Here is a 27325-nt window from a genome sequence, read left to right on the forward strand (position 1 = left end):
ACCCCCAGAAGAAACAAATTTCCAATGCTGGTCTTTACAACTTCTATTTAATCTAATATTTAGGACTTCAAACTGGGTCCTAAATATTAAAAAAAAAAAAAAATTCTTCCTGATAGGCCATCTGCCACAGGCCGTAAACAACACCCTCTGTACTTGTGAAACCAGCACAATGGGAATTAAAAGGGCACTTTAAAGTTTTCTTCTTAATTTTTTTTTGAGAGATTTAATAGTCTTACTAATTCCCAAAGAATAATAGACAGGAGTAATTTTTTAAAATGATAAATATGAGATTCATGATACACCGTCCAGTTTTTTTTTTTTTTTTTTTTTTTTGTAGAGACAGAGTCTCACTCTATGGCCCTGGGTAGAGTGCCGTGGCCTCACACAGCTCACAGCAACCTCCAACTCCTGGGCTGAAGCGATTCTCTTGCCTCAGCCTCCCGAGTAGCTGGGACTACAGGCGCCCGCCACAACGCCCGACTATTTTTTGGTTGCAGTTCGGCCGAGGCCGGGTTTGAACCCGCCACCCTCGGTATATGGGGCCGGCGCCTTACTGACTGAGCCACAGGCGCCGCCCACCGTCCAGTTTTTAAACACCACAGCTCATTCCTAAAAGCAAAGTGAGAATAATGAGTACTCTAATTGTAATACAATGTTAAAACATAAAAATAAAATACGAGAAGCCAAACCTAAGCTTTTCCTTTCCTTGTTTTAGATGAGAGGTACCACTGGATAGGTTTAGGTATAGAATCTTTTCTAAAACATTTCATTTCTGCCAGCATTATAATACTGAATTTAATTCTGCTGTTCGCTGTCCACAAACATACTATGTCAGAATAAAAGCTATCCAAAGATTCCTTACCAAAAAAGACTTTCACCTTCTCTGAATAGGAACTTTGACTTTATCATTAAAGTTTCTGCAAGTTTAAAAATAGTGGGATCCTAGTCAGATGGGTCTCTCTCCAACTAACCTTTTTATTTTTGCATTTTTTTTTTAATTTCAGATTAATATGCGGTACGAATGTTTAGGTTACATTGTTTCTGTTTCTAACATAAAGTTCAAGTTATAGTTGAATCCTTCACCCAGGGGGCGCTGAACACCCTCACATTGTGCACATTAGGTGAGAACCCTCCAATGGCTCTCCCTCCCCTCTCCCGTCTCTCCCCTCCTCCTTGCTAGACTATACTTGTGTTTTTTCTTTCCTCCTGGCATGATAAGTTGTTTATATATTGGCTTCATATTAGTATTAAGTACACTGGATATATATTTTTTTTTTCCATTCTTAGGATACTTTACTAAGAAGAATGTGTTTCAACTCCATCCAGGTAAACATAAAAGATGTAAAGTCTCCTCCATCTTTTCTCATGGCTGAATCGTACTCCATGGTACACATGCACCACAGTTTGCTCATCCATTCATGGGTTGCTTCTGAACTTTAGTGCCCTAGAGAGCAGGTAAACGCCTTCCCCAGCCTTTACCATGATGAGTGCTTAGACACTAATTTTGTACTTACCTCTTGACTTTAAAATTTTTGATCTTTTAATACCAATTATTTCCAAGGCTGGTCTTCACAACTTCTATTTGTAGAGGGGATAACTTAGAAGAAATCAGGGGACACCTGGCACTTGGGTGAATTAAAGTTAAAGAAAAAGAAGGCACTCTGCACTGAGAACCTTTGGAGTTGTGGGCTTAAATGCTCACGAAGTGGGGAAATCACTCCTCTCAGTAAAGTCTACAGAAATCACAAACTGCTGAAAGTAACTGCATTTCTTTTGGAAAGTGTTAGGAGTCAGGTCTGCATATGAGTGAACACAGGGCCAAAACCAAATTGGCCCACATGACAGTGACAAGATGAGCCAACACGGGCAGGAGGACATCTGGATCACTCATGGTAGACTTCAACAGACGTGGCAGCAGTTCACATAATCTATAAAACAAAACTGTTTTTTAATACAGTGCACTTATTGAGTTGAAAACATTCAGCACAGTTTGAGACGAAAAAAGAATCCAAAAACATGAAAATTTATTTTGAATCCAAGAATAAATGAACACTAAAAACTTAAGTTTCTTTTAAAGGGAAACGATATTCATTTTTGTCAAACATTTCCAGTGATTTGGGCTCAGAGGCTCTAGCTGTTATACGGTCCCATCAGTCTCTTCTTCAAAGTACACGATGTGAGGCTGGTATACAGCACACTTGACCACATCCACTTCTCCGCCCCCGTTCTTCTCCCGCTGGAAGTGAACACCAATTAAATCCTCCATCATCTCTTCATCCAGATGAATGTCTTCTATTCCAGTCAGAAGCACGGTCCTCTTAGATAGTCCTGAAAATACCTATGCAGAAAAAAAGATTCTAAATAGAAAAATGTCTAAGAGCTCTGAATTACAAAGCTTCATATTCATAAGCTCTGCTTAATGTTTTGGACTTTGTCTTAGGAAAGGCAGGAAGCTTAAAAAGATTTTTTTCTAGCAAGAGACTGTCAGAGTCAGAACTGAATTTCAGAAAGATGACTCCAGAGGTATTATGGAGAGTAGGGAAAAGGAGGGCAGCTCTAGGGACAGAAGGAGCAATTACAGAGGTTGTCACAAGATTTAGTGACCAAATGAATGCTGGAGGCGAAGCAAAATGAAGAGTTAAATGTGGGTTCTAGCTGTCAGGTTGGTGGATGAGGTAGATGGCAAGGCCTTTTGATACCTGAGAAAGAACAGGAAAGGGAGCAGGTGTTGGGTAAAAATAATGAGTTCAGAGAAAATGAACAGGAATTATTTCTCATGCCCAATGTCAGGAGACACAATAGAGAAAGTTAGCTATGTCTCTGTGTACAAAAATAAAAACTGCACCAATATCTGACTGATTTCAGTATAAAAAATTGCATAATAAATTAAATAATATACAGCTTTGCGTTAAAATTCTCTTGAAAAAAAAGTTCATTGTGGGGCGGCACCTGTGGCTCAGTAAGTAGGACGCCAGCCCCATATACCAAGGGTGGTAGGTTCAAACCCAGCCCCAGCCAAACTAGCCAGGCGTTGAGGTAGCGCCTGTAGTCCCAGCTACTCAGGAGGCTAAGGCAAGAGAATCGCCTAAGCCCAGGCGAGGCTTGGAGGTTGCTGTGAGCTGTGATGCCACAGCCGCTCTACTGAGGGTGATAAAGTGAGACTCAGTGTCTAAAAAAAAAAAAGTTCATTCTGTACCATGAAAAAATGAAATGAAGAAACTGTTTTGATATTCCTCATTATTTTGTAAGATTTCCATAGTAGCAGACTCATAACTTTTGCTTTATTTTCTGTGGGATGCAGTTGACAGTGAGTTCCTGAAATAAAAAAAAATAAAAAGATGACTTTACCTGATACTTTTTCAAGTGTTTTTCTACATATGGAGAAACCATAACTCTATGGCAGCTGCGATTTACATAAAGAGGATAGTCTCTCCTTTTCCAAATCTTGTCAGCAACTAAAAGGAAAGCAGAAAGAAAATACTTTTCATTCTCTATATCATAGACACTTTAAACTAAAGTTAAAACTTCCTTGTTGGCAGCACCTGTGGCTCAGTGTGTAGGGCGCCAGCCCCATATACGGAGGGTGGCGGGTTCAAACCCCGCCCCGGCCAGCTAAAACAGCAGTGGCAACTGCAACAAAAAATGGCCAGGCGTTGTGGCGGGCACCTGTAGTCCCACTTACTCGGGAGGCTGAGGCAAGAGAATTGCCTAAGCCTAGGAGTTGGAGGTTGCTGTGAGTTGTGACGCCACAGCACTCTATTGAGGGAGACAGAGTGGGACTCTGTCTCAAAAAAAAAAAAATAAAAAAATACTTCCTTGTAACAGAATATTACAGTAAACAGTGAATTGAAAAATTAAATTTTAAGAAATTATATAGTCCACTTTGAAGACTTCAAAGTACATAAATTTCAAAACTACAAGCTCGAACAATAATGAGGTTTAAATAATTCTGTCTCAAATTATTCATGCAGTCAATCAATGCACAAAGGGCTGCAATGTCCTCAGACAAACCCACCTTGGGCTCCATAAAATACAATAGTCAGCTGCAGAAGGAAACCCATTCTGAGATGTTTCCCAGCTTCTCAAAAATGATGATTAGAATGCTATATACATATTTTTAAATATATTTATAATTTATAATGTACATATATATACACATCCACAGAAACACACACACATATATATAGTGAATTACTTAGTAGTGCTAAAACTAATATATGAAATTCAGTAAATTGACGTAATGATTCTAACCAAAGGGTGGGAGGGGCATAAGGGGACCAAATGTCATCTAGAAAACAGTGAAGCTGAATAAAAATCCATCAGTTTTGGGCGGCGCCTGTGGCTCAGTGAGTAGGGTGCTGGCCCCATATGCCGAGGGTGGCGGGTTCAAACCCAGCCCCTGCCAAACTGCAACAGAAAAATAGCCGGGCGTTGTGGCGCACGCCTGTAGTCCCAGCTGCTCGGGAGGCTGAGGCAAGAGAATCGCATAAGCCCAAGAGTTAGAGGTTGCTATGAGCCATGTGACGCCACGGCACTCTACCCGAGGGCAGTACAGTGAGACTCTGTCTCTACAAAAAAAAAAAAAAAAAAAGTCCATCAGTTTTCTCCAACAGAAAGAATAGTCTGATTTTCTTTTTAGCAGCATTTTTTCTCCTAGAGTAAAGTAGCGTGTCTAGATTGCATAAAGTTTAACAGAAGCAGTTTTTTGTTTTTTGAGACAGAACCTCATGCTGTTGTCTAGATTAGAGTGCTATGGCCTCAGCCTAAGCTCATAGCAACCTCAAACTCCTGGGCTCAAGCAATCCTCCTGCCTCAACTTCCCCAGTAGCAGGGACTACTGGCACCCACCACAATGCCTGGCTAATTTTTCTATTTAACATAGAGACGGGGGTCTCACTCCTGCTTAGGATGTTCTCGAACTCCTAACTTCAAGTAATCCTCCTGCCTCAGCCTCCCAGAGTGCTAGGATTACAGGTGTGAGCAACCACTCCTGGCCAAAGCAGTTCTTGAGAATACCCAGCTGCCTTTTTTATCCAACTCCTCTCAATAATCCACTTGAGATCAGCAATATGGTACAATGATTCAGAGCACAGGCCCTTGTTGGTGAGGATATGAAGAAATTGGAGCCCTGGTGCATTGCTGGTAGGAATGGAAAATGGAGCAGCCACAGTGGAAACCCATATGGTGGTTCCTCAGAATATTAAAAACAGAACTGCCATAAGATCCAAGAATTCATCTTCTGAGTATATGCCCAAAAGAAATGAAAGCAGGGACTCAAACACATACTTGCACGCCAGTGTTCACAGCAGCATTTTTCACAATAGCCAAATGCTGAGATCAATGCAAATGTCCAACAACACATGAATAAAGAAACAAAATGTGAAGATATATATAATATACACAAAGGGATATTATCTAGCCTTAAAAAGGAATGACATTCTGATACATACTATAACACAACAAGTGAACCTTGAAAACACTGTGCCAAGTGAAATAAGCCAGACACAAAAAGGACAAATATTATATAACTCCACTTACAGGAAGTACCTAGAATAGGCTAATTCTAGAGACAGAAGGTAGAATGGCTGTTACCAGGAGCTGGGGGAGGAGGTGATGAAGAGTTGCTGCTTAATGCGTCCAGAGTTTCACTTTGGGATGACAAAAATGTTCTGGAAAGACAGTTTATGAAATACCTAAAATATTTATCTTCAGAATACCTCCACGTTTTTTCAGAAGTTGCCTAGAAAATAGTTGCCAATTATAATCTTCAAAACGACTTTTTTTTTTTTTTTTTGAGACAGAGCCTTAAGCTGTTGCCCTGGGTAGAGTGATGTGCAATCGCAGCTCACAGCAACCTCCAACTCTCAGGTTTAGGAGGTTCTCTTGCCTCAGACTCCTGAGTAGCTGGGACTACAGGTGCCTGCCACAACGCCTGGCTATTTTTTTGTTGCAGTTTGGCCAGGGCTGGGTTTAAACCCACCACCCTCGGTATATGGGGCCAGCACCCTACTCACTGAGCCACAGGCACTGCCTGGACTTTTTTTTTTTAAATGTAAGAGATGGACCATGCAACAATAACTGAATATATGAATTTGAAAAATTAAAGTCTGGATCTTGCCTATGGAAATTCCTGCCAAGTTATTTTCCATTTCTAAGACAATATGTTAAGGCAGCCCTCAAGACCTCTTCCTTTTGTGGCTCTTTCTAACTATAACACACCCCACTAGGATGCCCTAAACATCACCCAAAGGCCCAGGTCTAAAATGCATATTTGAATGTGCCCAGAGAAAGGTCTGGAAAAATGCCCAACTAACCATCACTAACTACATGGCAGGAGAAAGGGAAATATGAGGAAATGCCTCATTTTTCACTAAATTTATGTTCTTCTATATTATTTCTTTTTTTTTTTTTTTTTTTTTTGTAGAGACAGAGTCTCACTTTATGGCCCTTGGTAGAGTGCCGTGGCCTCACACAGCTCACAGCAACCTCCAACTCTTGGGCTTAAGTGATTCTCTTGCCTCAGCCTCCCGAGTAGCTGGGACTACAGGCGCCTGCCACAACGCCCGGCTATTTTTTGGTTGCAGTTTGGCCGGGGCCGGGTTTGAACCCGCCACCCTCGGTATATGGGGCCGGTGCCTTACCGACTGAGCCATAGGCGCCGCCCTTCTTCTATATTATTTCAATTTTCTTTAAAAAGCATGTATTGCTGGGCGGCACCTGTGGCTCAGTGAGCAGGGCGCCGGCCCCATATACCGAGGGTGGCGGGTTCAAACCCGGCCCCGGCCGAACTGCAACAAAAAAAATAGCCGGGCATTGTGGCGGGCGCCTGTAGTCCCAGCTACTCGGGAGGCTGAGGCAGGAGAATCGCCTAGGCCCAGGAGTTGGAGGTTGCTGTGAGCTGTGTGACGCCATGGCACTCTACCAAGGGCGATAAAGTGAAACTCTGTCTCTACAAAAAAAAAAGCATGTATTGCTGTGTTATGAAAAAATCTAATCAGTGTTTTTTCATAGTACAGTTGAATTTCTATTATATGTGTAAATGCAGGAAAAGAGCAAGAGATGTTTACATGGAAAATCATTTGAAAATATTAACAAAAGCAACCACAGAATCTTGTATTTTCAATCATAGGAATGTCTACCACCTTAAGATGACTTAGTAAAGGTCCACCTCTACCTGAAAAAAAGAACAGACATCTGGCTGTTTTTTCTTCAGTTTCCTCATTAAGAAAATGAGTACTTAACTACCTTTGGAACTGTGCAGAGGATCAGAGGAGATGAATATATTGACACCTAGTAGCATGCCTGGCTTGGGATTACAATACGCTGAAATTCACATACTATTATTTGTAGTAACGTTACCATTCTCAGCAGCATTCCTGGAATTATTTTCTAGGCTCTACCATTTTATAAGGTTTAAAAACAACCCCAATTATCATGCTAGTAAATTTTAAGTAAAAGAAGTAAAATAGAAATACTTTTAGAAATGGCAGAACACAATGAAATAGAATAGTATTTGTCAATTTTCTAAATGTGTGAGTACCTCCAATTTCCACAAACGAGATGACGGCACTGCCGGACGGCTTGTCATACTCCACCCATTCCACTTCTCCGCCTCCATTTCGGGACTTAGAAAAGCTCAGTTCTAGCTTGTCTCTCATCTGATCTTCAGGCAGTTCATCAGGAATTCCAGTAACTTTGATTTTCATTTTAGAAACTTCTACATGAACCTGGAAAATTGTTCATATTCAGAAATATGTATGATAAAATATGTGCACCCATGATTAACAGAAATCCAAAAAACTTTAAGCACCACGTTACCTGGAATCTGACTCCTAAGTTTAATGGCACTGGCTGGGCTATGACCTCCACATTTACATTGTCTATCTGTACACGGTGTCTCCTCATTCTTATCACATTTTGGGCAACTGAAAAATAATTTGAGAAGAATTAATTTTTTTTTGAGACAGAGCCTCAAGCTGTAACCCTGGGTAGAGTGCTGTGACATCACAGCTCACAGCAACCTCCAACTCCTGGGCTCAAGCAATTCTCCTGCCTCCACCTCCCAAGTAGCTGGGACTACAGGTGCCCACCACAACGCCCGGCGATTTTTTTTTGTTTTTTTGGTGGCAGCCATTATTGTTATTTGGCGGGCCTGGGCTGGATTCGAACCCGCCAGCTCAGGTGTATGTGGCTGGCTCCTTAGCCACTTGAACCACAGGCACCGAGGCAATTTTCCTTTTTTTTTTTTTGTAGAGACAGAGTCTCACTTTATGGCCCTTGGTAGAGTGCCGTGGCCTCACACAGCTCACAGCAACCTCCAACTCCTGGGCTTAAGCGATTCTCTTGCCTCAGCCTCCCGAGTAGCTGGGACTACAGGCGCCCGCCACAACACCCGGCTATTTTTTTTTTTTGGTTGCAGTTCAGCCGGGGCCGAGTTTGAACCCGCCACCTTCGGTATATGGGGCCGGCGCCTTACCGACTGAGCCACAGGTGCCGCCCCAAGCAATTTTTCTTTTTTTAAAGACAGAGTCATACTCTGTCACTCTGGGTAGAGGGCTATGGTGTCATAGATTACAGCAACCTCAAACTCCTAGGCTCAAGCCATCCTCTTATCTCCAAGTAGCTGGGACTACAGGCACCCATCATCATGCCCAGCTAGTTTTTCAATTTTTAGTAGAGATGGGGTCTCACTTTTGTTCAGGCTGGTCTCAAACACCTAAACTCAAGCAATCTAACTGCCTCAGCCACCCAGAATGCTAGGATTATAGGCATGAGCCACCATGCCCAACAGAAGTATTAATTTCTAATATTTGAAGAAAATTGCTTTAAGAACAAATTATCTTGAATGTTTTTAATTTTCTTTAATGTTAAAGGACTTAATTTTAAAAGTTTTCATGATCACCAAGTAATAATTGTCCTGCCACCAAAGGAGGACATATTAATGTCAAAAAACTGGCATAATTTTAACCCAAACACCCATCAGCTCATGAATGGATTAACAAATTGTGATATATGTATACCACTGAATACTATTCAGCCATTAAAAGAAGATGGAGACTTACATTTTTCATGTTTACTGGGATAGAATTGAAACACATTCTTCTTAGTAAAGTATCTCAAGAATGAGAAAAAACGTATCCCATGCACTCAATACTATTATGAAACCAATATACAAACACTTACACACTCAAACGAATGATAAAACACAAATATAGACTAGTAAGGGGGGAGGGGAGAGGAGGAAGAGGTGAGGGAAAGGTGGAAGGCAATTGGTGGGAGGAGGGAGGCCATTTGGTGGGATCTCACCTCGTGTGCACAATGCAAGGGTATATTTCAAAATAACGAAGAGTGAATTTTAAATGTTTAACCACAAAAAATATAAGTATGTGAGGTGATGACTATGTTAATCAGTCTGATTTAAACATTCCACGTTGTACATCAAATCAGCACATTGTACCCCATAAATGTATACAGTTATGATTTTAATTAAAAATTAATAAAAGGAATACATTGGCAAAAATTACAATATAGAAATTCTTTTCAATCTTAAGGGATAAGCCTTCTAATCCTCCCCAAATTCATATATTATCTCAGTTCAGCCACACGCCCTTTCTTTCCACTGTTGACAGCATTACCAGGGAATTCCGGTAGGACCATAATGTAGAGTCAGAAATTCTTCCATGTTGAGTAAGCTGGGAAAACTTCTGTGGTTAAATGTCATTTTTACACCTAATTTTACTTCATTTTATCACTTGTCATTCCTCCTCCTTCATATGTTACCAGTACCACAGGAATATATATTCATTTTCATCTCTGTCTTCTCAAGAATTACAAATTAAAGACCACCTATCAAAGAGTCCTTTTTTTGCCATATTTACTGAGGAATTCTACTTTTGCCAAAATGCTCTTGAGATCATTCTTTAAAAAGCTGGTAATCCTACTATCCCAATCACACAGCTGTCAAATCTAATTTATACACATAAACGGGAAAGACTCGGTAATACAATTGTGCCAAAAGTCATTAGGAAACCAAAGACTGAGTACACATCAATTTAAAATGTATGTGGGTGGGTATTTATTTTGAACTGTGTGACAGGACTTTATAACACTTCAGTTGTTGATCTCGGGAGCTGCTATTCTAACTTATCATGAAGATAAGGGATGTTCACACTCTATCTTATAAACTTCACATGTGTTTATGACAACCAGATAGCACACCACAGCTGGAAGAGAGAAACAGAGCCAGACAGGACATTTTCTTGTGGGAATTCAATTCTCCGTACCACAATATGACTCTACAACTTGGATGATTTTTTTTTTTTTTTTTTTGCTAATGACAACCAACAATAATAACAGAAAATATCAATGAGTAATACTCAGATGATCCTCTTTTCCTCCCATTCCCCTGAAAATCCCCCAACATCTGGTGATCTGACACAGCTGAGAACGATTATTTGTCTTTTAATTTTCATGATTCTGACAATCAAAATCCAACTCCTCTTTCACTATGTTTAAACCCATCCCATCGTCCCAGGAGATCAGGACCTCAGAGCCACGTCAAAGGCAGAGCAGTGACATAGCTATTTCTGAAGAGAATCCCATTCTCACCACTCCCAAGTAACTGCTGTTTAGAAATCCTGCCTCCCAAATCCTCATTTACATTTTACATCCTTCAGTTATATCCCCATTACCACCCACAGCCAACCATCAACGCCGCCCTTGGCCTCCTCTTCCACCCTCCACTGTGGCAGTGGCTGGAGGTAGAGGAAAGCACACTGGGGATGAATGCCTAGTCAGTGAATATACTGACCTACCAGAATGCCTTTCAACTTTTCTTTTTAGGCTACAGGGAAGGACCAGTTTTCAGGAAACGTGAGTTATAATCATAGGTTCTCAGAATCTGAGCACTAGAAGGGCTGTGAAGACCACCTGGTCCCACTCCATAACTTAAATGTGAGAACAAAGGCCTGGGAACGGTGGCCTGCTCAGAGGAATGTTGGTCCAGTGGGAATTACATGGGCACTCAGGAGTTGGCTCTCAGCTCGACAACTTATCAACTGTATGGACCTTGAGCAAGTTACTCATCTTTTCTAAGCTTCTGATACCTTATCTGGAAAATTCCTAATGTATAGCAATAAGAACAGCTAACATTTATTAAACACTTATTATATGTCAGACACTATGCTATTTTATCAACAATTCTCATTTAATACTCAAAGCAGCCTCATGAAGTAGATACTATCACAAAATGCCTGTTATAAAAACCTAAGGTTTCTAAAGCACTCATTCCAAATCAGGCTTCTAGAAAGAGACAAAGCTGGCATTCAATCTCCAGTCCTCCTCAAAAAAGCAACCCCAGCTCTGAGCAAGGGCCATCACCTTGGCAGATTTAGTAAACATCAAATCACATCCCAAATCTCTAACTCTCCAGCTCTTTCCATTCACTAGTTATATTCCCTTCCCTTTTCTTTTTTTTTTTTTTTGTTGTGGTTTTTGGCCGGGGCTGGATTTGGACCTGCCACCTAGTTATATTCCCTTAGGTGAATTTCTTAAACATCCTCAGAATCTGTTTTCTTGGCTATAAAATGTCTATATTTAATGTGTAAAATAATAACTGTCTTATCCTCTGTGTTTATGGAATTATGCAAGTATAAAATAAGCATACTACCTTAAAACATTATTATTATCATTATACTTTTCAGGTAGCATGTGGAGTAGAAAGAGGCTGGTAATGGAAGAAATCACGACACCTGGATTGGAGTCCCAGAGTGATCATTGTCTGAATAAGTGATTATATGCAAGGTGCTTAATGTCTGAGTCAGTTTTCGCATCTGTAAAATGAGGCATTATCAGATATGCCTCAGAGTCTCACTCTGAGGATGAGAAGAAATGATATATGTACAAATTGTAAAGTAATAACCAAATATGAAAGATCTTTGAAAGTCCAAGTGCTTTCCAAATATCATGGTCATATTTTTTAGCATTAGTCATACCTTCTTCTTTTTCAAAGGTGATAAGTGCGTGTCCTTTCTGTAGCTCATAAGTAACTTTTGAATTCACTTGAAATGAACAAGAGACATTTGAAAACTGGTTGTCATCCTCAGGAGTCTCAGCAAATCCAAATTTTATCTTTGTTTCTGGAAGAGCCTCTTTAATCTAATTCAAACAGAAGCAATTGATTAAAATCAAGTCAAGAAATAATCTAAGTCCTTCCAATGATAATGTGACTTAATCCTCTGATAATTCATTCTCCACTGATCTTAGAACCTCACAGAATATTGAGGGTGGTCTTTAGTAATTGCTTCCTTCTATGTAAGGACTCAGTAATGTAATCAAATGCCGATCCTTTAATATCATTTCACAGATGAAATTATAAATATTGATTCTTTCTAGTCAATATTTAAAGTGGTCAATATTGTATGGTATTTGATTCTAAAGCCTACAACATTCATGCAGACAAGCACTTTTAAACAACTATACCAATTATAGACTCTCTCACAAGGGGATCATTAGATAGTATGTTTATGTTTCACTGTAAGAAAATATAAAATACAGAATTAGGTATACTATAATTATTTTAATGGCAAACCCATTAAACAAACAAAATGACAAACAAATTTCTTTTTGTTAATTTACTTTTTATTTCAGAGTATTACAGAGATATGCACATTTTGGTTACCTAATTTGTATTGGTACATTTGAAGTCAATGTTGTAAGTGTGTCCTTCACGCAGGATAAGTGCATTGCACCCATTAGTATGGGTTTACCCCAGCCGTCTTCCCTTTCTCCCTTCATAAAGAAAAACACCTGGAGCTCAGTGAGTAGGGTGCCGGCCCCATATACCAAGGGTGGCAGGTTCAAACCCGGCCCCGGCCAAACTGCAACAAAAAATAGCCGGGCGTAGTGGCGGGCACCTGTAGTCACAGCTACAAGGGAGGCTGAGGCAAAAGAATTGCCTAAGCCCAAGAGCCGGAGGTTGCTGTGAGCTGTGATGCCACAGGACTCTACCGAGAGCGACAAAAGTGAGACTCTGTCTCTAAAAAAAAAGAAAGAAAGAAAAACATCTGAAAAACATCTGAATTAGATTTGTTTATTGATCTTTTGAGACAGATTCTTACTCTATTGCCCAGGCTAGAGGGCTGTGGCGTCAGCCTACCTCACAGTAACCTAAAACTCCTGGGCTAAGCAATCCTCCTGCTTCAGCCTGACAAGTAGCTCGGATGACAGGCAACACCTGGCTAATTTTTTGCATTTTTTAGTAAAGCCAGGGTCTTGTTTCTGCTCATGCTGGTCTCCAACTCATGAGCTCAAGGGATCTTTCTGCCTTAGCCTCCCAAAATGCTAGGATTACAGATGTGAGCCACTACACCCTGCCAAATTTACCAAATTTATTTTTATTTATTAATTTATTATTATTATTATTTGAGACAGAGTCTCACTTTGTCACCTGTGGTAGAGTGCCCTAACGTCATAGCTCACAGCAACTGCAAACTCCTGGGCTTAAATGATTCTCTTGTCTGTAAGCCTCCCAAGTAGCCAGGACTACAGGTACCTGCCACAATGTCCAGCTATTTTTAGAGACGAGGTCTGGCTCTGGCTCAGGCTGGTCTCAAACGTGAGCTCAGGCAACCCACCCGTCTTGGCCTCCCAAGTGCTGGGATTACAGGCGTGAGCTACCACACCTTTCCCCAATTTACCAAATTTAAATTCCACCATCCCCAACATCCACCTGTAAACTTTTAACCACTACCACAACTTAGGTTTATAAAAAAGTGAAGGATGGCTAGACACAGTGGCTCACATCTATAAATCCTAGCACTCTGGGAAGCCAAGGCAGGTGGACTGCCTGACCTCAGACTGGAGACCAGCCTGAGCCAGAGCGAGACCTTGTCTCTAAAAAAAACCAGGCATAGGCATTGTGGCGGGAAGCCTGTAGGCCCAGCTACTCGGGAGGCAGAAGCAAGAGAATTGAGAATTGCTTAAGCCCCGGAGTTTGAGTTTGCTGTGAGCTCTGACACCATAGCACTTTACCACAGGTGACAAAGTGTGACTCTGTCTCAAAAAAAAAAAGTGAGGGAGAGAAATTATTAACAAGAATTATAATCTAGAGGATAAAGATAGGTAGTTATAGTTAGCTGCTTAAAAATCATTGAAATTGGGCAGTGCCAGTGGCTCAGTGAGTAGGGTGCTGGCCCCATATACCAAGGGTGGTGGATTCAAACCCGGCCCCAGCTAAACTGCAACAAAAAATAGCTGGGCTTTATGGCAGGCGCTTGTGGTCCCAGCTACTTGGGAGGCTAAGGCTAGAGAATCGCCTAAGCCCAGGAGCTGGAGGTTGCTGTGAGCTGTGACACCACAGCACTCTACAGAGGGCAACAAAGTGAGACTGTCTCAAAAAAATATATATATCATTGAAATTAGCAGATTTACACTATACATAAATGCACAAACGAGTTAAGTATTTGCATTTCTATTTCCTATAGTCATTTTAATATGCTGAAATAAAAGGTGTTTATCACAAAGAGATCAGAAATAATCAATGAATTATTTGATCTAATCTTACATTTATTCTCTATCTTTCCAAGTAACTCCAGTAAAATTTCTGATTAAGTTTCAGAGTGACTTCAAAATAATCTGCAATGCCTGAGAAAAGGCAAAGCGTTTCCCAATAATGTGGAAATATCTGGTACACCGTAAGAAGCCAAGAGCTTCTGGCCTGGCTGGTTTGTAAAGGCCCTTTGACTTGTCAGACTAAATGATTCTGCCTCTTTGCCTACCTGTCTCAGCAACCCCATCGTAAAACTTCTTACTCCATAAACCTTTCTCTTCCTCCATAAACTTTGTTTCACACTTGCCTTAGAGGAAAAAAAGAGTAAATGATTCTGCAACTATTTAAAAAAAAAAAAAAGTAGCAGACATTGACAAGGATGCAAAAATAAGTGAACTTTTATACACTGTCTACACTGTCAGTGGGAATGTAAATTACTACAGCCACTGTGGAAAAAAATATGAAGATTTGTTAATAAAAACAGAATTATCAGGGCGGCGCCTGTGGCTCAGCGGGTAGGGCGCCGGTCCCATATGCCGGAGGTGGCGGGTTCAAACCCAGCCCCGGCCAAAAAAAAAAAAAAAACAGAATTATCATTAAATCCAGCAATCCCACCACTGGGAACCTACCCAAAAGAAAAGAAATCGATATATCAAAATAATACCTGCACTCACACGTTCTGTTTATTGATTGAAGCACTATTCACAACAGCAAAGATACAGAACCAACTGTGGTGTATACACACAATGGAAAACTATTCAGCCACGAAATAATGAAATCACGTCGTTTGCAGCAGTGAAATAAACCAGGAACAAGAAGACAAACAGTCTCGCTTATATGTGGGAGCTAAATAATCTGGTCACATTGAGATGCAAAGTAGAAACATTGATGACAGAGACTGGGAAGGGTGAGTGGAGGAGAAGGATGAGTATGAGGAGAAGTGGGTTAAGGGCACAAACACACAGTGAGGTAGAAGGAATAAATTCCATGTTTGATGTCAGAGAAGGGTGATTACGCTTTAAAAAATGTACTCAGGTTGATGGACACCCCCAATACCCTGACTTGATCACTCTGCATTATATATATGTAACAAAATTTCACATGTACCCTATAAATTTGTACAAATAAGAAAAAAGGCCAAATGATTCTGGCTCTAGTCTGAGAATTAACCTGAATCCAAACACAGTCTTCTGTGAGAAGTCATTCATTTCATAAACACTGGGAACCTGACTTCCTGATGTTCAATATCCTGTGTCCCATCTCAGAAACCAAAAGTGGCAGTGCTTTAATTTTTATCACTCTGGGTTAATAAAAAGGGGAAAAAAGGGTGAAAGTTATGTATAATTTGAGTACAGGAAAATTTAGGAGACAATTGAGAGACACTGATGAGAATTAATATACACCAATTTTTTTTTAATTTTGAGACAGAGTCTCACTCTGTTGCCCTGTGTAAAGTGCAACCTACACACTCTTGGGCTCAAACGATCCTCTTGCCTCAGCCTCCTAAGGAGCTGGGGCTATAAGTGTCCGCCATAACACCCGGCTCATTTTTTTATTTTTAGTAGTGACAGGGTCTGGCTCTTACTCAGTCAGGCCTCGAACACCTGAACTCAAGGAATCCTGCCACTTTAGCCTCCCAGAGTGCCAGAATTACAGGCAGGAGTCACCACACCCAGCCTATTCAATTTTTTTTTCTTTTTTTTTTTTTTGAGACAGAGCCTCAAGCTGTCACCCTGGGTAGAGTGTCATGCCGTGGCATCACACCTCACTGCAACATCCAACTCCTGGGCTCAAGCGATTCTCCTGCCTCCACCTCCCAAGTAGCTGGGACTACAGGCACCTGCCACAACGCCCGGCTTTTTTTGGTTGCAGCCATCATTGTTGGCGGGCCCAGGCTGGACTCGAACCCACCAGCTCAGGTGTATGTGGCTGGCCTTAGCTGCTTGAGCCACAAGTGCCAAGCCATAACCTATTCAATTTTTTTTTAAGTTCAATTTTTGAACTTAAACTGTGAAGTTCATTTAAATTACCACAGCACTTTGGATGAGGAGAATTATAACTCAATGAGAAAACCAAGAATTTGATCCCACAGTGATTGATAAGGACCTTTTTTGTTTGTTTATTTTTTTAAATTAAATCTAACATTAATGCATTTATGGGGTACAATGTGCTGATTTTATTGACAATTTGGAATGCTGTTTTCTTTTTTTTTCTTGACCACTAGGCCACCACAGAGATAATGACCATTTTGGGGGAGCAAATTTTATTGATTTTTGTTTTTGTGAATGGTATCAAGGTGTATATAAATAATAGAAAAGCACATATATCCTAAGTGTAAGATTAAATGTTTACATTAAATCTTACAAAGGTAACACATACATGACTAGCAACCTGACAATAAGCAGAACATGACAACACCCCAGAAACACCCCTGGGCTCCCTCTATGTCCCACTATTCAAGGGAAACCACTATTCTGAATTTGAACATTCGGCTTTTGTGCTTTATTTAAGTGCAAGCACCCAGTAGGCTTCCTTCTGTCTTTATCTGTTTATGATATTCATTCAGGTTGTTGCATATGGTTGTGGTCTATTCATTCTCATCATGATGTAGTATTCCATTCTGTGAATATACCCCAAACTCCTTATTAGTTCATTCCACTGTGGAGGGATAGTTGGGTTGTCTTTCATTCTGAGCTATTAAAAATGTTTGTGACTTGGATGACCATAATGTTTTAAAGCTGAATTTAGTATAATTAAATTGCCTTTTTTTTTTTGAAAAGTGTATATCCATTAAATATGTGATAGATAAAAGAATTAAATGAGTACCTGGAATGTTCTGGCAGTCTCTTGTAGCTCAGCTTCAAGCTTTTGGATCTCTTCCTTTAGCTGAATATTTTCCTTTATAATTTCACCAATTAATCCCTAAAAAACATCAAATAGTACCAAAAGAATTAAACAGTCCTAAATTCATTTTTACAAATGAATTAAAGACAATACATTTCTCTCATCCTGAACAAGATCCTAAACAAAGCAAAAAGAGACATTAGACAGTCTCAGAACAAATACGACTTTGTAAACAATGCATTTTTAAATTTTTTTTATTTTTTGAGACAGAGCATTACTTTGTTACTTTTGGTAGAGTACTGTGGCGTCATGGCTCACAGCAACCTCAAACTCTTGGGCTAAAGCAATTCTCTTGCTTCTCAAGGAGCTGGAACTATTAGGTGCCCACCACAATGCCCAACTATTTTTAGTGAGGGGCATCTCACTCTTGTTCAGACTGGTATCAAACTCCTGAGCTCAAGCAATCCACCTGCCTCTGCCTCCGAGAGTGCTAGGATTATAGGTATGAGCCACTATGCCCAGCCTGTATTTCCTAAAATGTTTTATATCATCTCTTGTCTAATCTAACACTGCCAACTACCCTGTTTCCCCGAAAATAAGACAGTGTCTTATTTTAAGGTGTGCTCCCAAAGACGCACTAGGTCTTATTTTCAGGGGACGTCTTATCTTTCCTGTGAGTAGGTCTTATTTTCAGAGGATGTCTTATTTTTGGGGAAACAGGGTATTACTATCTCCATTATATAGACCAGAAAACCACCTTTCACACTAGACCAAAGTCACAGAAATTTTTATAGTAAGGTTAGGATTGAGACTCATAGATTCTGAATCTTTGTTTACAACTACCTTCCTAGCTATTTGTAAGTATAAGCTGACATTTATTTATTTACTTATTTATTTTTGAGATGGAGACTCACTCTGCTACCCTGGTGTTGAGTGCCCCATCATAGCTCACACCAACCTCAAACTCTTGGGTTCAACTGATCCTCCTGTCTCAGCCTCCCGAAAAGCTGGGACTGTAGATGCCCACCAGAAAGCCTGGTTAGTTTTTCTGTTTATACTAGAAACTGGGTCTTACTCTTGCTCAGGCTGGTCCCAAACTCCTTAAGTTAAGAAATCCACCCACCTCAGCCTCCCAGAGTGCTAGGATTGAGGACATCTTACTCTGGGACAGTTTAAAAAAAAAAAAATTAGCTGTGATTCCAGTAGTACACTTGCCTTAACAAGCCAAACATATGGCCTTAGGTAAGTGGTTTAAGTTACCTGAGTTTTTGTTCCCTCTTGGCGTCTGATCAGATTATTGCTAACTAAGCTCTTAATTTTAGGTGCAAATACAAGAAATGGGAAAGTGAGTGAGAAAACAGCCTTGTAAGAGAAAGAATAGAAATATAACTCTTCTTCTGAGGGTTCAATAACACAATGGAAGTGAAATTTTTTTTTTTTGTAGAGACAGAGTCTCACTTTATCGTCCTCAGTAGAGTGCTGTGGCGTCACACAGCTCACTGCAACCTCCAACTCCTGGCTTAGGCCATTCTCTTGCCTCAGCCTCCCAAGTAGCTGGGATCACAGGTGCCCACCACAACGCCTGGCTATTTTTTGTTGCAGTTTGGCCAGGGCCGGGTTTGAACCTGCCACCTCGGTATATGGGGCCAGTGCCCTACCCACTGAACCATAGGCACCACCCAGAAGTTAAACATTTGTGAAAAGGCTCAAGGCCTTCCAAATTCAAAGTAATATTGGACATATAAAAATTCCTAACAATCTGTCACGGGATTTGTTTTAAAAAATGGCTACTGCAAAACTAATAGATACAAATTAATTTTTAATAATACCCAGTAATTTTCATTTTTACCTCATTTTGTTCATTTTTCATATCTTCATCTGGCCAATTCTCCTTAAGAACTTGTTTTTTGTTATCTTCATCAGCTGCCATGATTCCCTAATTTTTATGAAAAATAAATATTATAGAAATAGCATATACATAAACAAATTCAAGATGAAGGAAACAACAACTCTGGTTATAGAAGAATCATCTCTTCTTTGCTCTTTTTTCCTATCATCAAAGCCTTTATTATTACGTGGCTTATATCCCCAAAAAAGTCTGTATTTCAAATACATTTCACACCTATAGATATATAAACAGTTTTTTGTTGTTTTTTTTTTTGTAGAGACAGAGTCTAACTTTATGGTCCTTGGTAAGAGTGCCATGGCCTCACACAGCTCACAGCAACCTCCAGCTCTTGGGCTTAAGTGATTCTCTTGCCTCAGCCCCCCAAGTAGCCCGGACTACAGGCGCCTGCCACAACGCCCAGCTATTTTTTGGTTGCAGTTTGGCCGGGGCCGGGTTTGAACCCGCCACCCTCGGTATATGGGGCCGGTGCCTTACCAACTGAGCCACAGGCGCCGCCCTATCAACAATTTTTAAAGTCCTTTGCTTTTCAACACAATACAAAAAAGTAATGGGCATTACTATTCTTGTAGTTCACATATCAATCATAATATTATGTTCAATTGTAAAAGACTACTATTTTGGTATTCCAACCTTTTTCAAAAATTTGGTTTACACTTTTAATTCTCCGTATTTTACTCCCCAAATGTAAACAAAATCAAAAGGTCTCCTATACAGAGTTTCTCTACAAAAGTATCCTTACCTAGAGTTTTCACAAATGCTCCCCCTAGGTCCATAAATTAGAATGGGAAAAACATTACATATTTATTTCTAATAACCTCTAACTGAAATTTACTATTCTCTTCAATTATGAATATGGCAACAAACTACAGTAGTATTCACAGCATCTGTGACAATGACAAGTAAAAAGCATAGATATTTTCATAAAATAATAATTACTGTAAATATGCTGAAACATTGTTTGTGTTTGACCTGGCTTCTACATTATTTATTAAACTCATTACTAGGTCTTATAATATATTGTAATATGTTGATATATCTTACTTATTACTGTTTGTAAAATTTGCTTTTTAAATATTCTATAACCATATTTAAATTGGAGCAGTCTAGCGAAGGAGTCCGTGGCACCAAACAAGTTAAGAACTCCCACCTACATATAAATTTACTGAGATGCAAAACTGAGACAGAGGATATCTATCATGACTCTTTTTATGTTTTTAAGTGTACATTTATGACCCATCTGCAATATAATCTTCTAAGGTTTCAAGTGGCTAAGTTCTCTTTATCCTTAAAAGAAAAAGAGAGACACCTATTCCTCTTTAAAAATAAAACAGAAGACTAGCAAAAAATTAGTCATGTCTTAGTTTACCCAGTGCCAACAAGAGTGTCAAAATCAGAAAGTGTCACATAACACCCAGATCTTGGTTTCAAAGCCTATTCTCCAATTAAATAAACCAGTGTTCCCTGGAGCAATGGCTGATTCTAGGCCTGGGACAGAAAATATACAAAATAAGTCTGGAGTATCTTGCAGCACCAAAAAATTAAAAAGCACTCAGAAAACATACATACACACAAAAATGGGAGAATATGAAAGGGACACAGGAGCCAAATGAAAGAACTCCCAGTGGTCAAAGGTATATACAGAGAACTGATGAGGTAAGTAAATACTGACAATAGCTGACCACTTCCCTACATTAACCATCTCCTTAAGTTGACCTGATTTTCAAACTGGACATAAACTACATGTATATATCAGTGCAGTAGGCCTTATGTTGACCATTTCCATATGTTGACCTTGGGTGATCAACTTATAGAAGTAATAGAAGCCAGGAGATTTACTGTCAGAGCAAGTAACTATAAATAAGAAAGGGAGGGCAGTGCCTGTGGCTCAAAGGAGTAGGGCGCCGGCCCCATATGCCAGAGGTGCAGGTTCAAACCCGGCCCCGGCCAAAAACTGCAAAAAAAAAGGGAGAAAACCAGAATGAATCCTGTTGATTGGAACTACACATACCATTTCATGAGATACCAATGTGCATGTGTTTTGTATATAAACAAATATATAGCGGCCCTATAGCCTATGGCTAAGAGGAGCAAGAGTTATAAGTAACACCTGTAGCTGGATAATGGCACACCTTGGTGAAAAGGGCATGGGGAGGGATTTAGCTCTCCTAACAAGCATGAGAGCTCTTGAGATGAGAACATTAGTGAATTGGCAGTCTCTACACCTGTGGAGTTAAGAGCCACGAGAACAGCTCTATATTAGGCTGCAGGAGAAGGCAATCGGGAGCATATGTACATTCTATCACGGACTCGCTTACTCTGACTGTTGCTTCTCCTGCCTGCAGAATGCTAGCACAGCGTCTCTCAAGCTCTGCTAGAAGACTGCTAAGATCTATTCTTGTAAGACTGCTTCTCCCTCAAAGTCAGTCTCTCTCTCTCTCTCTCTCTCCCTTCTGCTAAAGTAAATAGCCCTCAGGCACCTAAGAGCAATTGTTCCTGAGCGAGACAACAGCATAGCCGTCTGTGCTCACAGCCAGACTTTGGTTTCTAAGTATCCACAAAAAATCAAACAGGGCTCATTAGAGAAATGGCTGACCCCAGGACCAAGACAGAAAAAAATATAAGATGAGCCTGGGACATCTTGTCATGCCAATAAAAGCAAGAAGACATATTAAAAGGACACAGAATCCATCTTGAGTTGGTTTTCACTGGCCAAATCTGGGAGTAAATTAAAGATTAAAATAAGTAATGGCAGTAATAATTAAACCCACTGAGTAAGGCTAGCTATGGTGGCTCACAACTAATCCTAGCAATCTGGGAAGCCACGATGGGAGAATCACTTGAGCTCAGGAGTTTGAGACCAGCCTGAGCAAGAATGAAACCCCATCCCTACTAAAAATATAAAAGTAAGCTGGGTGTTATGGCAAGTACCTGTAGTCCCAGCTACTCCAGAGGCTGAGGCAGGAGGATCGTTTGAGCCCAGGAGTCTGAGGTTGCTGTGAGTCAGTCTGATGTCATGGCACTCTAGCCTGGATGACAGAGTGAGACTCTATAAAAAAGAAAAAAAAAAATCCATTGAATCAAATAGAAAACTAAGTCCAAGTAAATTGGAGATTTTGACGAAGATAGACATATTTAGTTCCAAAATACTTGCCCACGAAATACTAATTTCTTTTTGTTGTTGTAGTTGTTCACAAAATACTAATTTCAAAAGGAGAAAACGAGCAACTTCACAGTGGAAAGACTGGCAGACGCCACCATAATGAGATAACTAAGTAAATAATGGGATAATAAAAATCATGTGACAAATAATAGGATTCACTGAGAAGAACGTAGGGTGACTTCAATAATATTCCTGCCAAAGATGTGTAATCTGAATCTAAGCATGAAGAAACAAACCCAAATTGAGGACATACAACTGGCCTATTCTCCTAAAAGTTTCAAGTTCATGAAGGCCAAGGAAAGACCAACAGACTGAAGGAGATTAAAGAGACATCACAATTAAATGCAAAGCATGATTCTGAACTGGTTCCTTTTGCTATTGTTGAAGCTCAGAAAACAATACCCCAAAATATGATGCTTTAACAAGCTGAACTGAGGACTTTCTCCTCCTCCTGTCTCTCATTTCTGTGTCTCCCAAAGCACACATGAAGTTGTTCTCTTAAGTTCCCTTAACTGTCTGAAGCCCTGACCTGCCAAGGAAGAAAACAATTACCTCTGGTCCCTTCCCTGAGTTTTCATTAACTAAACTCATAGCATAAGAAGAAATACTGAAATCTATAAACACACCTAGACAAACCTGCACAAACCAGTTTTCTCTGCAGGCCCAAAAGAGTTTGCCTCACATCATCGTATGTTCTTCAAGCTCATTAAATTCCCCTAAATCATTTACTACTCCCTAAAATCATCCAAACTTCGTCATCTCCCTGTCCCCTAAAAAGTAGGGTATGTAACCGTTTACCCCATTGTGTATGAGGTAATCACTCAGTAATATTCCCCCATGCACAATAATAAATTTGTATGCCATTTTCCCTATTAATCTATCTTTCATCAGTTGATTTCTTCAGGAAATCTTCAGAGGCCAAAGTGGAAATTTTCCCTTGGCTCTTACACTATACAAGGTATGATTGGGAAAACTGGTGAAATTTAATTGGAATGATGATTAGTAGATAGTAACACGTCACTATTAATTTCCTGATTTTGACAACTGTGTTTTGGTTATGTGGAACAAGCCTTTTCCTGCAGAAAATACATGCTCAGGTATTCTAGGGTTGTGGGTCATCAGGTTGGAATTTATTCTTAAACAATTTGGGCAAATGAAAAGTTATTTTAGGGCAGTGCCTGTGGCTCAGTGGGCAGGGTGCTGGCTCCATGTACCAAGGGTGGCGGGTTCAAACCCAGCCCCAGCCAAACTGCAACAAAAAATAGCCGGGCGTTGTGGCAGGCACCTGTAGTCCCAGCTACTTGGGAGGCTGAGGTTAGAGAATCGCCTAAGCCCAGGAGTTGGAGGTTGCTGTGAGCTATGTGGTACCACAGCACTCTACTGTGAGCAATAAAGTGAAACTCTGTCTCTACAAAAAAAAAAAAAGAAAGAAAGAAAAGTTGTTTTAGTGTACTTACAACTTATCTGTAAACTTGAGATGGTTTGAGATGATATGTATGAATGAGACACAAAGAAAGGGGCTTCGAGGAGGATGGGAGGACTGCCTGGCCTACTGAATAAGGAAGTCTGGAGGGTCCATAGAGTATTCACCACTCAGCAGTTCTTGACAAAAAAAGAGAAAAGAACACGGATATGAGGTAACGGAGGTAACCAATGACCAATAGAAAAGGGCAATCCTGCGTGGAGGTGCAGTGAAGCCAATGAAAGAGAAGCAATTTCAAACCAAGAGGCAGAGTCTTTAAACCTCTGCACTGCCTTTGCGTCTCATCTGTTTCACCTTCTTCTTCACGAGAGGGACCCACTTCCAGCTCTCTTTGGAAGTGCTCTAAACTTTCTTTGTTCTTAAATACAATTTCTCTTTGTTACACTGAAACTTGTTTTCTGTCCACACTGCCTGTGCTGCTCCAGTTTTATTTTCAGTTTCCACTCACTTTTGCTTTCGATTACCACCATCAATTGAACTTTCTAGCTCAGCTGAGTAATCGAACCAGGTCAGCTGGATTCTGGGAACCGGGGTCCTTGACCTCCAACAGTGCATACACATAAACACATACACCCATATTTGTATCAACAGCAGAATCTTCCTAATGACAATGATCCAAGGTCTAGCACAATGTAATCCCTCTCACACTCTTATGTAAGACAACTCTTCAACCCGATTTCTAACCACATTGAACACATGAAAAATCCCTTTTCTCTCTCCAGTCTCTTAATACCTCACATTCTACGTCCCTTACCAACCTTAATCTCTTCCTAATGAAATCCTAAAGTTCAAGGTCCATTCCAAATTTTCCCCAAGTTTTTGAAGGCTTTTCTGATTCCCCTAAAGAATGTCACCTCCCCCTCTCTTTATCTCTTTTAATTATTTGTGTACCTGTGTCATTTTCCACAAGTTGGTAAAGATCTTAAGGGCAGAGACCACTTCTACTTCTCCTTGCACCCATTCAGAGCATCTAGCACATTGCCAGCTTACACACTAAAAACTCTTAACTCACAGAATGTATGTGCTATCTTGACTCAGCTATTTATTATACTCAGGACATCACATGCATATGAAGTCCTCTCGTTACAGTTCCAGAAAACAGAAACTGCAATATTATTTCATTGCTTTTCTTTAATTATTGTAATAATGCCAATAGTTTTAAGAGCTTGTAATAAAGGCTGTCAGTATAAATGGTCTACTTACATAGTACCTCCACAACTCCTTCAGCATCCACAGAGCCAGTGGATACTCTCCCTCTTTGCGTAACTGAGGTGTACAATAATTTCTTCCTCTTACACAATCATACGATAGGCAGAATCATGGTTCCCTAAAAGATGGCCATGTCCTAATCTCAAGAATCTGTGAACTTGTTAGTTTATATGGCAAAGGAGAATTAAGGTTGCAGATTGAATTAAGGTTGCTAATCAGCTGACTTTAACATAGGAAGATCATGCTAGAGATTATCTGTGGAGGCCCAGTGTAATCAGGAGGATCCTTATTAATGAAGAAGGAAGACAGAAGAGGAAGATCAGACTGAGAAGTGACCACAGAAGAATAGCTGGAGCTGGAAGAAGGGACACTGAGCTGCGTAGTGTGGGCAGCTCACAGAAGCTGGAAAGGGGATTCACCCCAAGAACTTCCAGAGAAGAAGGCAGCCGGCAGCCCTACCAACACTTTGATTCTAATTCAGGGCGACCCAGGTAGGACTTCTACAGAATACTACAATACGTGTGTGTGTGTGTGTGTGTGTGTGTCTAAGACACTACGTCCCTGTAATTGGTTACAGCAGCAAATAAACAACCAATACAAATCACCACCACCTTATTCCTGTAGTACACTCATCCCTGTAGTGCCAGGCCCTACAGAATGAAATCTTCCTAGATGCAGGCCTGGCAGCAAGAAGGAAACAGAACTGTATGCAAGGTGCACAGGCAGGATACATACTATTGTCCTTCAAGACAAACCTCACATACTCTGAAAAGCGAGGCATGACGGTCCAAGTCTGCGCCCCCCAGGGTAACAGTCTCCTTAGGAAATTCATTTTTCTAAGAACTCTGCCTAGAGAACTCCAAGAAACTGTGGGGAAACATACCACTTTACGTTTCTATTTCCCGAATGAAGCAAAGCACATGGGTGACAAGGTCAAAAGCCGAGAAGGCACAGGGGACCTGGGGGCAGCTGCCCCCTCAGCGCCGGTGCGGCCTCAACTCCGGGGTCGCGAGGGGCGCTGGGGCCCTGGGCCGGGGACGCGGAGCCGCCACGTCCCCACCGCGGGTTCCCGCAGCGCCCCCGCCCCGCGGAACCCTCTGCCCACCTTCCCACCTGTGGCTCTCCAGCCCCAGGCTGCTAGTGGCCGCGGTGGCAGCCGGAGAACGGGACGCCCCACTCACCCGCGTCTGCCAGCCGAGCGCAGCACCCCGAGCCCAGCTGGCCTTTCCCGGAAACCACCCGCGCCGGAACCCCCGGAGGCGACGGGGCGGGGATGGCGCGGGGACGCTGGAGAAGCGCCTGGGGAGACCTGAAGGGTCCTTCACAGATGGGAGGTTCCCTTCTGAACAAGTGTCCCCGCGTTAGCAGCTTGGTTCTTTGCAAAGTTCTTTAACACTTGACCAGTGCGAGGAATACCAAGCCCCATGTGCCCAATGATCAGTCCAGAAACAGGTCAGAACTAATTTCACTTTCGATTTTTAAGACGGAGTTGTTTTGCGGGGACTATCTCAAAAGCATTCCTGAAGTTTCCATGAACACTAACTTTAGGGCATGTTTTTAAAACCACTCTTTTGGGGGTGTATTTTACAGGACATATTATTGGGAAAGTAGATAGAATCCAAATGAAGAAAGCCAAAGAGAGGGTGCCTGGCTTTAGATTGTAACTCTCCCTGTAATTTATTAGTCATTATAATTTTCATTTACAAATTTCTCCAGCCAGCGCAGGATCAACCCAGTTTCTGTGTCTTTTGCAACGTCCCCTGGGCGATGAAGTTGGGCAAGTGCAGTGTTGGTGTTTCAGTTGGTTTCTATGACCGAGATCCCTTTAAAGTTTTCTTATTATCTTTTGTTTTGTTGTGAAGCTTGTAAATAAATACTTCACTAGGTGTGAGCTTTCCCTGTGAAGATTCAAACATCTGGCTTGTTTCAAGAACCCCAGTGTTTCTTCATCCTACACAAAGAGCCACCACCCCACAGCTGCACTCCCTCATAAACAGAGGTGTGGGAAGGAGATGGATCAAAATCATTTCAAGGGATAAATTCCAGTTTATAGTGCTATATAGTCACTTTATGATAAATGATACGGCAGTGGAAAATAACGGAGTAGCAGAAGTAAAATTCCTTTATACAAAAATGTTGATAGGAAAGTTTAAAGTGGCATTTCTATGTGAA

At 40.8% G+C, this 27325-nt stretch overlaps 1 protein-coding gene across 1 annotated transcript; it reads right to left on the bottom strand.

Moving 5' to 3' along the window:
• Positions 1 to 1968: 1968 nt before the first annotated feature.
• On the bottom strand, positions 1969 to 26591 carry NMI (N-myc and STAT interactor). Its single transcript, XM_053598094.1, has 9 exons — positions 26335 to 26591; positions 22230 to 22347; positions 19242 to 19328; positions 17375 to 17470; positions 11994 to 12156; positions 7819 to 7925; positions 7541 to 7727; positions 3349 to 3455; positions 1969 to 2338 (listed from the first exon to the last, which is right to left on the bottom strand). Exons 3-9 carry the CDS (start codon positions 19320 to 19322, stop codon positions 2138 to 2140), a joined length of 942 nt encoding a protein of 313 aa, XP_053454069.1. The 5' UTR covers positions 19323 to 19328; positions 22230 to 22347; positions 26335 to 26591; the 3' UTR covers positions 1969 to 2137.
• Between the last annotated feature and the right edge of the window lie 734 nt (positions 26592 to 27325).

The sequence above is a fragment of the Nycticebus coucang genome, chromosome 7 (genome assembly GCF_027406575.1).
Source record: "Nycticebus coucang isolate mNycCou1 chromosome 7, mNycCou1.pri, whole genome shotgun sequence".
Classification (NCBI taxonomy): Eukaryota; Metazoa; Chordata; class Mammalia; order Primates; family Lorisidae; genus Nycticebus; species Nycticebus coucang.

Bases quoted from the DNA above. Each gene is read 5' to 3' on its own strand.
- NMI (XM_053598094.1), bottom strand. From the start codon at position 19,322: ATGGCAGCTGATGAAGATAACAAAAAACAAGTTCTTAAGGAGAATTGG. The intron at 12,157-17,374 runs GTACTCATTTAA...TGTTTGAATTAG, and splicing joins AGACTGCCAGAACATTCCAG to ATTAAAGAGGCTCTTCCAGA. The intron at 7,926-11,993 runs GTATGACTAATG...ATTATTTTTCAG, and splicing joins CACCTTTGAAAAAGAAGAAG to TTGCCCAAAATGTGATAAGA.